This window comes from Diprion similis, chromosome 10 (assembly GCF_021155765.1).
Source record: "Diprion similis isolate iyDipSimi1 chromosome 10, iyDipSimi1.1, whole genome shotgun sequence".
Classification (NCBI taxonomy): domain Eukaryota; kingdom Metazoa; phylum Arthropoda; class Insecta; order Hymenoptera; family Diprionidae; genus Diprion; species Diprion similis.
Window position 1 is genome coordinate 7,747,077 of NC_060114.1, and position 13,329 is coordinate 7,760,405.

At 43.0% G+C, this 13,329-nt stretch overlaps 1 protein-coding gene across 1 annotated transcript in view; it reads right to left on the reverse strand.

The window, feature by feature from the left end:
* Nucleotides 1-465: 465 nt before the first annotated feature.
* LOC124411232 (zinc finger E-box-binding homeobox 1) overlaps nucleotides 466-13,329 on the reverse strand; it is a 28,261-nt gene continuing 15,397 nt past the window's right edge. Inside the window, exon 2 of the mRNA XM_046890229.1 lies at nucleotides 466-3,107. Coding sequence (XP_046746185.1) covers nucleotides 877-2,892 — 2,016 coding nt within the window. The 5' untranslated portion in view covers nucleotides 2,893-3,107 and the 3' untranslated portion in view covers nucleotides 466-876. The remainder of the gene's footprint in view (nucleotides 3,108-13,329) is intronic.

Here is a 13,329-nt window from a genome sequence, read left to right on the forward strand (position 1 = left end):
AATTAATGATTCGAAAAAGTATTATTAAATCACTTAACATTCAACTTTATAGTTGAATGGAAAAGTAATAAGTAATTGATGGCGAGTAAAATGCATAGTCTTCTATTAGTTTAGTTTTTTGAGGTATATCTTTTCGTTTCCACGTATTCAGATATATTGTTCGAGAAATGAAGAAATGAAACAAAATATCAGAAAGACTATAGCATCTGTTTAGTTGATTCAGCTAATCAATTCTTTCAATACTTGCAACCATACAAACTTGATCTAACCAGCATAAACTATACAAGCAATATGTGTTTTCTTTTTTTAACTTGTTAACGGCGGAACTGATCGATATATCGACCAGTAGTCAGGTTGGGGACTCCACATGAGAAATACATTAAACTCATTCATAAATTTCACGTCTAATAAAAAAGATCGATTTCAATCGACATTTCCCCGCCATTAAAATATTATTATTTCCTCTATCCACAATCAACACATTTAAAAAATGATTCAACTTCTAAATTCGATCGTTTCCCAGTAACTATGCAGAAATACACACAAAATAAAAGAAAACCTCCGCTTTTCTTATCATTATAACACCTACACGCTCGCTTTCGCCATAAGCGCATTACAAATGTAGCGTATCTAATAGGATTTCGATAATAAAGACCTTTTCAATTTTCTGCATACGTATGTAAAATAGGTACTTTCGAGTCTGCGCTCGGCGCGCCGACTACCAGCGTAGCATCGCCGCCATTGCAGATGAATCGCATCCGCTCCTCGCCTCCATTGCAAGGTGGAATGATTCCCCAAAAACGATCAAAACCAAAACCACCCGCGCCTATTCCTGCCTCTCAGACTCTCTCCACGACATCAGTCATCAATCCCCGGCTAGCTGCTGCTGGAATTGCACGAATTAGGATTCTGATCGTTGCTGCTCTGGCTCCGGCTCGCGGAATTAGCGTCCGATACGGAAGCCGCTGGGCTTCCGTTCGCTGGGGCAGTCACAGGCGTAGTTTGCACGGTCGCCGCGGGTGGCGCTGGTGGTGTTGGCGCTGGCGTCGGTGGGGCAGCAACGCCGGCTGGCTTCTGAGCCACGTGAGTCTGGTAGTGTTTCGCAAGGTGCGCCTTCTGCCTGAAGCTCTTCCCGCAGAGCGAGCAAGCGAACGGTTTCTCCCCGGTGTGCGTCCTGATGTGAACGTTGACGCTGTACTTGTCCTTGAAGCCCTTGCTGCATATGCTGCAATAGTGGAGTGAACGCTCTTTGCGCTGAACGCTGCCCGGCGACCCGCTGCCCTGTTGTTGCGTGCCGTTCGAGTTCCCCGTTCCACCGGCCGCGGCGCCACCTCCGCTGCCGTTCCTGTTCCCCCGCCTCATGTACTTCTTGGTTGGCTTAGACGCGCCGGAAGTCGATGCCGGTGCCGCTCGTGTTGGGGAAATTTGAATCTGGCTCGGGGCAGCCTCAGTTTCGGTCCTGACGGCGGTTTGCGGCTGCCCTATAACGGCGTCCCGCTGCCCACCGGCAGTGACCACGGTCACGGTTCCCATCTGGCTCAAATCAGCCGGAAGTGTGATCGTCCCGAGGCTCCCGCTGGCGGGGTCTAGGGTGTACATGACCGTCGTTGTTGCGGAGACGTTGCAGACCGGCTCGATCCTACAGTACTCAACGACCTCGTTCGCTATACTCTTTAGCTTCTCGTAGTCCCCAGGTCGGTAGGTTGTCGCATCGAGTTGTGAGAGGAGGAGGTCCTCTTCGGTGCAAGGGTGCATCGCCTCGTCGGCGGGCTGGTGGTCGGCGATGATCTGGACGTGGGGAGTGCTAGACGTCGTTCCCTGGAGCGCCAGACTCGGAGTCTGGGAAGTCGTTGATGAGGATGAAGACACCGCCTGGGTTGACGCGCCGGAGTAGAGTTTTCCCTGAAGCGCACTGCGCAGGAGGCTCTCGGCGGAGTCGCCGGTGCTTCCGCCCTCCGGCAGGTGGTTCTGGTCAGAGAGCTTCCAGTCGTTGTTATTGTCGCCGGTCTGGTGGGCCGGCGTCTGTCCACCCCTTACGCAGAGCTCCTTGCTCTCGACGAAACCACTGTCGTCGGTTGAGTACTGGGAGCCCATTCCGGCCACGGGAATGATGTGGAAACTATCGCGTCGCGAGCTCTCCGTGACGTTTTCGTGTTCGTGGTCGTTGGCGGGGTCGAGGTTCAGGATGGCGTCGAGGTCCAGGTTGGGCCGTAGTGGCCAAGAGTCCGACGAGGGTGGCGGCGGGCTCTTGCAGCAGTCGAGGGCGTCCATCGAGTTTGCGTCGTTATTCAGTACCGTCAGGGTGTAGATCGCACCGTCGGTGTTCTGCCGATGGGACCCGGAGCAGCCACGTCCCGCAGCCTCGCTCTGAACTATCGAATCATGGCTCTGGCCGTGGCCCGAGTTGCTGCCTGTCGACCAGCAGTTGTACTTGCTAAGGTCCTCCAGGAATATGCTGCAAGTTTGCTCCTTGCCCTCGTCGCCCCAGTAGTCGCAGTCTGTTGATGGCTGCTCTTGCATCGTGACGTCGGCGTTCTGCTGCGTCGGGCAGTTATGGCTTCTGTGGTTGTGGTGTTGGTGGTGGTGGTGCGTCAGCGAACCGGTGATCGTAGAGACCGGCGGCAGCGCCGTCAGCGTATTGTTGTTCGTCTCCTTGACGAATGGCGAGCCGTGGAGATCGTGGCGTAAATCGTGCGTGTCCTGGTGCCGCGGACCGTCTAGGAAACTCACGCCTATGCTGCGGCACGCCGAACGGTGCAGGAAGCCCTCCTCATCCGAAACTCCGTCACCCGACGCCCCGTGCGGAGCAGGCGACACCACAAAGTCGAAGAAATCCGTTTTGCCAAGGTCCTCGTTTCCTCCGCCCGGCGCGAACGCCTCCGTTATATCCATTTCGGGGGATTCGGCTGACGGGACTCGATTCTCGACGGATGGATCGACTCGTTATCCTATTCCCCGGGACAAGAAGTCAGTCCTTATACTTCCACCTCCACTTCCTAGAGGGTTCTTATCTGCCGTCGGATACCAGAATCTTCCGCGCAGCGATCCTACTTCGCATCCTCGGCTCGTGCGGTGTTGTTTTTCGTTTGTTTTTTTCCTCGAGAACCCTAGAGATCAGAAAAGAATACTAAAATTACTAGGTGTAGAAAAATAGTTAAAAGCACACTTCAGAAAACTCCAGGCTGTCATGATCGTATTCAATATTCATATAAACTTTGTCATTCAAAGAAAATCAGAAATTGGTCGACTTGAAAAAGTTTCTTGTGTCAAAAATTTTTTTCTTCACCAGTCCTGAAAACACCGAGTACAAAATTTGGTATCTAATCCACAACGTAGCGATCATCAGCCAATTTCGAAAAATAAAAAAAATAAAAGAAACGAAAACTTTAATCACAAACGGGTGGCATGATACGGACGTTAATCAGCATATTGTGAATTGAATGCCTGTTTTTATAACCTATCAAGTCCAGTTTTTTACAGAACCTCACAATTTTTTACGTTACTTCAACAAAACTATATTCAGGAACGGAATACAAACAATCAAAATAATTTTTGTATCTATTGATCATGAAACTTTATTGATACTTGTAAAATTTCGAGTAAATCAAAAGAGTGTAGAGTTTTACCGAAGTGAAGTATTACAAACATCGAAGTAGAATAAACGAGTTGATCAACTATAAGAGACTATCAACGAATGTCAAGCATTGCACGGGAATTGCGACATCGTCTCCGAACTCGGTGAAGCTCGATTCGTCGACATTGTTTAATGACCGCGTGCGGTGCATGGATGCCCTATATTTTATGCACATTGTATAACTTGTTGCGCACATAGAGCAGCACTAGTGTGGAGGAGGCGGAGGTGGTGGTGGAATTGGAGGCTTGCGCAGGATAGTTATGCTGGATCTGCACGTGGTCGTTCTCCACAAGGATGCTGGATAGGCGAGAGCACTGGTTGCAGGTATAGTCACTAGGTCGAAGACCAGGCTCAACATGCTCAAGGCGTGGGAACGCGATATGCCCGGGTATAAATTCAGCATATATATATATATATATATATATATATATATATATATATATATATATATATATATATACATGTATATACGTATATATATAATATATAGGTATGTCGGTAACTCCGGCGAACACCGAGTCGAGGAGACACACCGAGCCTAAGTGCAAGTTGCGCAACTCAATCCTGGCAATCCAGTAATATACATTATATATCTATACGTATACATGTGTACACACACGTGGAGATAGATCGTACCGTCGGCTGAGAGTAACAAAAACTTATCTCAGAATTTGGTTCAGCAAAAGCTCATCTCAGATTTTTAGTCCAATAAAACCCCATCTCAGAATTTTCCATGGGACAACATCGTACGTCCGAAGTGATCGGCGATTTCTGAACGAGGTTCTGAGATGGGGTTTGTGGAACAATTCGTTGAAGGTAGGGTTTTGTTGCTCTCAGACGATGGTGTGTAAATCTAGATACTCGGAATCAGTAGGCTAGTCATATCAACTGTCGAATTAATCAAGCAATTTTGTTTATCTGGTTAGTTTTGAGCACGGAAATACGTGTATGTGGTATGCTAATTTACATGATTCCACCATTATTACGACAAATGATCGGCTGGTTTTGTCTGCGCAAGAAAAGGTTTTCACTGTAACCGATAGATGGCGGTGCAGATTCGTTCCACTAAATGGTAAAACCTGCTTCGTATACGACGAATATAAGTGTCGAGTGGTGTTCCTTATGCATATATTATATAGGTATACTTATACCTACATCTGTAAGTACGCATTTTTAATTGACAATCAGGCACGTTTTACGGTCAGTTTTACAAGCTGTAATGATATACCGGTACCTGATGCTTTATCGGTCAATTTGGCCGAGCGATTTTACGATGAGACTCTTTCCCCCGTAACCGTTGTTTTTCCGAAGCATCCGTGATGCCCTTAGGCCACTTCGTAGCCTTGTCGAAGTTTCTTGTACTGAGATTTTAACTCGCAAAATGTCGCGAATCGGTTCGAAGAACAAGAAGAAAAACAACAAAAGAATAATAATGCAGGGAGCAAAGAAAATATGACCCGGTAGTCGAGAGCAAGACATGGCGTACGGACAAAAAGTTCGGTATCGTTTAGAGTAATGTACAAGGCATGAGAAATAATAACAATAAGCAAACAATACGACGGCAGAAATGAATGATATTGAAATAACCATGATATTATGAAAAAGAACGGATATACAAGAAAGAAGTAAAAGTACAGAGCCAATAATACGAAAAAATCGACGTTCAGGAAATGATTCGTGCCTACTTGACCTGCACAGAAAAAAATCGTTCATGTCTGACAATGAGTAGATATGGAAATTGGTAATGAAAATAAATCATTTGTTGATAGTATCAAATTTATTTCGTAACACACTGATGCACGTTTTTCGTGAACATTTCACAATTCGATCGAGAAATAAGTACCTAGTATCGAATAAATCGACAAAGGAGTAACAGATTGGCTATTGATGCGAACGAGGTTAGTTATGTTAAAACATGGAACCATTTTTTCAGGAACAGTCGAAAACCTGAATCAAAGAATCGGTATACCTAATGTCAAATGAAGAACCTAAAGATCGGTAAGTTCAAAAACATTGGACGACAACTTGTTTGAATTTATTTCCCGATGAAAACATAAACTTACGTTTTTCAGAAACAACACAAACCAGGAAATCGGTATACCTCATATCAAACGAAGAATGAAAATATTGGTAAGATTGGAAACATTGGACCGCTTCAGAAAGAGGTGTGATATTGCAGGTAAGGGCTTTGGCTTTTGGTCCAGATCGGCTACAGACTCCGACGATACAAGAAAAGAAAAACGATAGAGATCAAGCCTCCGCCGCCGGAGGAGGGGCAAAAGCAGCAATGCCGCACTTTCTCTATCTACGACGACGACGACGACGACGTGCGAGAGCGAGGCACATATAACGAGCACAGTGCGGGTTGGGGCTGAGAGGGGGGTCCGCTGGAGAGGTGACCTGTTCATTTATCGATCAACGATAACTAAATTAAATTTCCTGTTTCTATATTTATGGATTTCGCCGGGGTACTTCATCATCTTATGTGTTGCCTATAGTCGATGGCTAAGTATAAGGTCAAATACCGCTGCAGATCACGGGGACAAAGAAAATCCGTAACGAAAAGTAGGTAGAACAAAAAGGAGAGAAAGAAAAAACCTTCCAACGAAAGAAGCTCAGTCGTTCATCGCATTACACGTGTAACCATGCAGCGTGTAATTTATAAGGAATGTGAATTTCACCGCATGGTTTTTAAGACGATGTATCATTTTTTTTCTCTCTCCCCTTTCTTACGTCCCATGCGAAATCACCAGTTGGAGATTTTTACTTGTTGGGTTGAACTGGAATCGGTCTTCCGATTTCCAAAGACGAAGGTGAATCACTTAGTTAAGTAGTAAATTATATGCAGAAAGAAATATTCAACTCATAGTCGTAGTGGTCAATGGAATTCGGTGCCTTAATTTGCGACCGATCAGCAGCTATTTGTATGTGCCATTTATGTTTTCAGGTAATTACGAACACACTGTGTAAGTATATAAGCATAAAGTGATTTGCTAAATGAGTCAGAGGCTTGAGGATCGACAGACAAACGTAAGTAAAACGTATCGCAGTATAATGTATGCGGATAACAACGGTTGCCTGTAGAGGGGAGGAAAGACAGACGTAGTTCCTTGTTGATGGCTGTTGGTTGGTCTGAGGTTAGATACGCCTGGATTATACAAGGCTGTTCCGAAGGTCTAGGATAGATCTAGCATCTCGCTCGGTCTTGAATTTAGACCAGGATGTTGCGCGGGCTTTATTTAGTCAAGCATCAGTACTCACTGTCAAGTGTCAAGGAAAGAAAAGGAAAAAGAAGCGGAACGTAGGTGAAAAGAAAACAAAAATAACGCGTCGTTCTCCGCAAGCTTCGATAGTGTGAGTGTCACACATTTACATAACGCACACACAAGCTTCGTTATACTTCTAACAATGTTTTCTTTTTCTTTCCGCAGGGTAGCGGCTGGTCTAGCTATGTACATACATCATAGGTATGTATAGATGGTGAATCCACCGTTATAAACTTTTTAAGTACCATCATCATCATCATCATCATCATCATCCTCATCCTCATCATCACCGTCATCATCAACGCAGCGCGAAGTGAAGTGAAGTGAGGTATAAACACCGAGAAGCTCGCACTCTCGATGGCTGCAAGGGGGACACGTCACTCCTCTCCTAAGTCGCCGCTGTTACTTTTCCTAACTAATGTTTTTTTCGTCGTCGTTACCTCTTACGGAGTACAGACACGTGTATCCCACTTGTATCACTAATTGTCTATATACGTAGGTACAGATGCTCGAGTCAATGGACCAGGACACTCGCACAGAATGGGCTCGATATCGTCATCCGGAATTTCCGTGATAGACACTCGAGAATAGTGGCGAGTAATATTCGAACCACTTCGATCAAATTTCTCCATAGGCAACCACCGATGCACAGAATCTTTGCTCGTACCTTATGGTCGATGAATTAGCATCAAGTATCTAAAAGCCTACAGGCACTGACATTGCTCGTGACACAGTTCAACGGACACGATGCACGAAATACCCGTTCGATCGTCGAAGTTAGGGAGTCAGAATATCGCGTCTATGACCACGACGAAAACATAGAAGAATTTCAAATTGCCGGTGAAGATTTGGCAAAAAGTTTCGACTTATCACAATGAGGTACCGTTTTCTGGTGGCGGTGGCGGCGGCGGCGGCAGCTCAGGTAAGTTTCACAACCAGAACTAGCTCTTCTTGTATGTATACATATAAATATGTGCATGTGCGTGATATACATACTCGAGTTATTTCTTGATCGCGTTGTAGGCTTGAGCAGGTCGCTCGTTGCCGCGTGTAGTTGAACGCGGCATAATATTATGGCAGCTACCTCGTCTAGTCTGGTCTAGTCCGAGCGATTCCACTTCTCTCTGATTGCCGTATGGCACTAAGAGTGCCCGATATACGTTGCAAAAAGACAATATTCATGCGGGTGCTTTAGGTGTGTTAAGCATTTTTCAAGCACGTGTTTTATAGCCTGGATACAGTCTAACGGTCGTTAGTCATTGTCGGTTGTTCCTAACGCGAATCCATAACTCTGGAGTTGGACGAAACGAATGTTGAGACCCTTTAGTGCTCGGTATTCTCCGGTTCGTCAATCGTGCCGTTTCAAATGAAAGTTTGAAAGTCAAAAATAGTACCAGTTCTTCAAATTCTCAAGTTTTTTCAACCCTCTGATCATCCGGTAATAGAGTTTTCCGCGCAATCATCGCACTTCTTTTTTCTCAGACCCTAACAAATCCAGTTGCATAGATGAATCGGAGAACAGACGGTGCACCGAGAACCCGAAGGAACGAAGAATCGAAACGTAACGAAACGAAACGTAGCGTTGTGCAATTATATCGGCGAGAATCTAGTCCACGAGCATAGCGAGTCGCTCGGTAGCGGCAAGTGTATATAATCTATCTACTTGTAGGATACATAGACAGTCACAGGTGGGTAAAGGTATACACAGACTAATAGCACCAGTACTTGCATCGCCGTGCAGCACAACTCTGAGGCTGGTGTACCCGATAAACTTCGTGCTTCACAAGCAGTGCTGCTGCATACCTAACGTCAGAGTTTAGTAGTGACGCAAGTCTCTTGTTAGGGTCCATCGATGCAGGTAAATTACCTCCCTGTCTTTAGTAGTTCTTTAAGTGCCTAGTTGCGCCTATTTGTGCCTATTTGTTCGAAGGAGTTTGAGTTCATGTGCTTCAAAAATTGCGCTTCGAATTCTGAACAGAGTTTCTTGGAATCCGGGCACTTCTGGCGTTACTGATTCCAATTGCAGCGCTAACGCTGCGGTTTCAAGCTGCGAGAGGCAGCAGACGACTTGACGAAATATGGTCGGAATGTTACGAAATTTGGTTCTATGACCCTTTTCCAGGTCCCTATATCTGAGCACTGTGTCAAAATTCTTTAACTCGGATTAGATTATCAACGATATTACCGCATCCCGCTTTATTATGCATCGTTGATTCTTACAAGAGTCTGGAGAAAAATGCCGGTAGGCATATTAATTTGCGCGTAATGTTTGAGGAGAAAAGAAGTGCGGCAAGAACTAGCTGCCCACATCCGGTTAGGAATAAATCGGCTGTGGTTGAAGCTTGGGCGTGTTGTCTTGTACAATACAATAGAGACTAGCGGAGAAAAGAACCGCGGAAAGGTGAAGCGACCTGCAACAGCGGAGACTCGAGTCTGTCTGTCTAATCTTTGTTGTGCAGTAGTAGATACTGTGGTGGCTGTATAGGTATAATATTATATCTCAAGTTTATTCTGATAGAAAAAGTATATAAAGAGCGAAGAATCGGAAGAGAGAGAAAGGGAGAAAAAAAGAAAGAAGCCAAAAAGAGACAGAGAAATATACTCAGTTTCCTGCATTTCAAATCGACACGTAATTAATTAGCAATATTTATTCATTAATTTGTTAATTTTTTTCTCTTCCTTTCGTTGTAATAATATCATACCGAGCAAAAGAGAGAGAGAGAGAGAGAGAGAGAGAGAGAGAGAAAGAGAGAAAGGAAAAAAATGTGTATCGTGATCCTGTCGACGACGTAGAGGCCGATACGCCCGACGGATATCCGGAACGGTCGATAATTAACATCGTTGGCGAACACACGTATACACGTATCTAGGCAAAAAATTGCAAGCAGTAACATATACCTATTTTTATATACACGCGCTGGTTATTTATGCAGCAGCAGGCGCGCATAATTTTATATCCACCTAACCTTATGTACTATATCGATTATAGAATTTATTCCGCGGTTTATTATGTATCTACAGCTATTGACATTTCATACATTTACAATCCGTACACACATATACGTATAATAATGTGTGTGTATGTATAAATATCACCCACCAGATAGAAATGACGTGGCAGAAATATGTTGTGTACGTATAACACAGCAGGCATGCTGTATATACGTCTCGATATCCTAGATGGAATCTGGCAAGCCTAACCTAACCTTATCTTAAGCGAACAAAAAAAAGGCGGGAAAATGCGATGGCAGAATTTATAGGCACGTTGCACGCAAATTGCGTGTCGATAATTACGCGGTAGATTTTGTCCCATGTCTTTCATTTTGTGTGAACAATGTTGAGAGGAGCTTCTTTCTCGTACATGATTCTGTTTCAACCCCTGAACGATGAGGACGAGTTTTGGAGAGTCTAAATGACTGATTTTCTCTTCCTTTCTGTTTGTAATGGCATATTTGTCTTTCTACTTTTGAGCAATGGACAATTCTGTAACAAAAGATACCAAACGTGTGTTTCTTCAATTTTTTTTTTTTTATTCTGACGTTTATTTGGAAAAAATCCCATTAAAAGTAAATTGTCAAGTATTTTTATCATTCATTGGATTACAATAATATTCTTCATGTTAAAAGGAACGACCGTTCGAAATCCATTAAACTGTGAAAAACGAAGAAGAACAAAAATGAGAAAAAAAAACACAACAGTTTCGACCAAATACGCGTAAAATTTTTGGTCATTCTCACATTAAACGCTATAATAGTTGTATACCGTTACTTCTTTTAATTCAGATTTCGAGTTTCTTTCCGTTCTCGATATTAAAAATGAATTATTATTCTCATTCTTCAATTCTTTCTTTCCTCATCAAGCCACCTACCTTCTTTTGATTTTGATCTCGCATACGTACGTTATACATGCGTTCTCTGTGCAATATATACGGTTTCACCTGTAACGACTTTTTATGTTACATATACGTACGGCGTATACCTGTGTGTGTATATATATATATATATATATACCCACGATAATTATTTATCTCACAGATATGATCATTATTATACCTGCAACTTTTCATATTAAATGTTGTCACTTGTTTTTCTCTCTCGATCTTACGCATACGCCTCGACACATATGAAAGATAAATAGGAAAAAAAGTAACTCTTAATCCCCAGAGACATTAAGCTAGCTCGGTTTCTTTTTCAGTGCAGTACAAGCAGAGGTGAAAAGGGGGAGCTCAGATCGCGGACTAAATTAACGTGCAACGACCGTTAAACTTTATCATTAATTAACCAACCAATGGCTCGTAGCTATACGTACAAATGTACATGCACGTAATATATATTCACCTGAATCGAGTGGTTATTTTACTTCTACAGACGGAGCACCGTGCGTAAAGATGAATTCAGAGAGAGAAAGAGAGAGAGAGAGAGAGAAAAGTGAGGTTAAGGTGGATGGCATGACAGCAGCGTCCAGTGCAGCGCTAACTCCATAGCCACAAGATGAGCAGTAGGCTCGTCTTGGCCTAGAAAACCGAAGTAAATATCCTGAACAAGTCGCGGTCTGCGCATGCCAGGAGAAGACCTAATTACCAATTAGTGGCGGAGTTAAGATTTGTAATAGCCGCGATGCGAATAGCTTATTTAATGTTACTTGACAATAATCGATGCCCATTATTTTGCCCTGAAAGACCGGCATCGGTAAACCGATCGATCGATCGTTTGACCCACATGAATATAATAGGCAAGCCTTGGACCTAAACTGTAACCGATTCCCTGCGGAGCGATAATAAATCCTGTTTCTCTCTTCGGGGAAGAATAAGAAAAAGACTTGCAGGTCTTTCGCCTAACGAGTATTAATTCCGATTTTCTTCATAAGATGTGATCGTTTGGTGTGAAGAAAGAGAGAAAGAATGTGTCTTGATTGTTTATTCTTATTTTTTTTTTTTTTTTTTATTACTTGCCATTTACTTTGGCATTAAGTACGTTCTTGGTATCATAGAAACTCGGTTCTGCACTGGACGGTCTTTTAGTAGGTATAATAAGATATCCTGCTCCATTCGTTTTGTAATAACTAGACTGGTGATTGCTTTATGGTCTTTGACAAGAACAAGAAAAACAAAAGGAAGAACGAAAAGCTTGTTATACGTTATTACAGCTGTTTCTAGTTTCTTACCCTGTCCGTTTTATGATACGTGCCGCGTTGTTCCGAGCTTTTATTTTTATTTATTAACCTCATTTTTTCCCTGGATTAAAGAGTACCAACATTTTTCTAACTTGATCTCGACCGTTTCATTTCGTAGGCGAAAGAATGAAATAATGATACAAAGTGAAGGACGGGTAATAACAAGTTAAAAAAACGCTACAGACATGGAGGGAACTAACGGTGGTAGTGCTAGTGAGCATCTGAATAAGAAGTATAAAATAAAACGAATTAAACCGAATATACGTGAATTGTGTATAGAAACGCTGGGTGCATCTAAATTCGTGGTAGCATACGTTTATCCCGATTGTTATACTACAGCGAGTGATTTAACATCGAAAAAATGAGTAAAGAAGAGGAAATATGAAGAAAACACAAACACACACACGTGCGCGCCGCGCGCACGCAGTGGCTGAAAAGAACACTAAAAGAAGAATAAATAAATGAAACGAAAAAAATATTCAAGTCTTGTACATCGCATACGAAATGATGCGTGTGGTTCCCAATGCAGTATAAACTCAAACCACCCGTCGCCGTCCATCTTACCTCTAGGGTACGTGCAAGAACGCGGGGTTTCTGTCTCTGCTGCATTGCAGAGTAAGCAGCATTTGTTCACCCAGGATTGAAACAAGGGAGTTTTTTAAATTCTCTTTTGACAATGTTTTTTCACCATCCGTGTATCTGATTCTCGTTATCGCCATGCATCGAATGTTCGAAGTCGATCGACAAACTAGCAAAAAGGATAGATCGTTAAAAAAAGCTCGAGTTCCAAAACCGTTTAGTCGAATACTCCGTTAAAGGAAGAGTATAAAAAAAAAATCAGAGCGAAAGAGGTTGATTTGTGAAATCGTTTAGGAAATTATTTTGAAAGTTCTGAGAGAAATCGATATCAATTGCGAGATGTACGAGAAACAACATGCATCGGTTATAGAATTATTTCAAGCAATGTGCAAGAAAATCGGCGATAAAATCGAAACGATGATTTCGAAGGAAAAATCGGTAAGAAAATGGTAAGCATTGTTTGAATTAAAAAAAAAAAAAGTAGAAATACGTGTCATGAGATCGGTGAATAAATCGTTACGAGAAATTTGCTGAATAAATTTATGAAAATTGGAGCAATGAAATAGGCAAATTAGCAGGAGAAGTAAAACAAATACTCTGAAATGATCGATGAAATAAAGTGCAATGAAGACCGTCAGATAAATCGTTGAAAAGAAACGAAAGCCGCGGGGAAAAAAT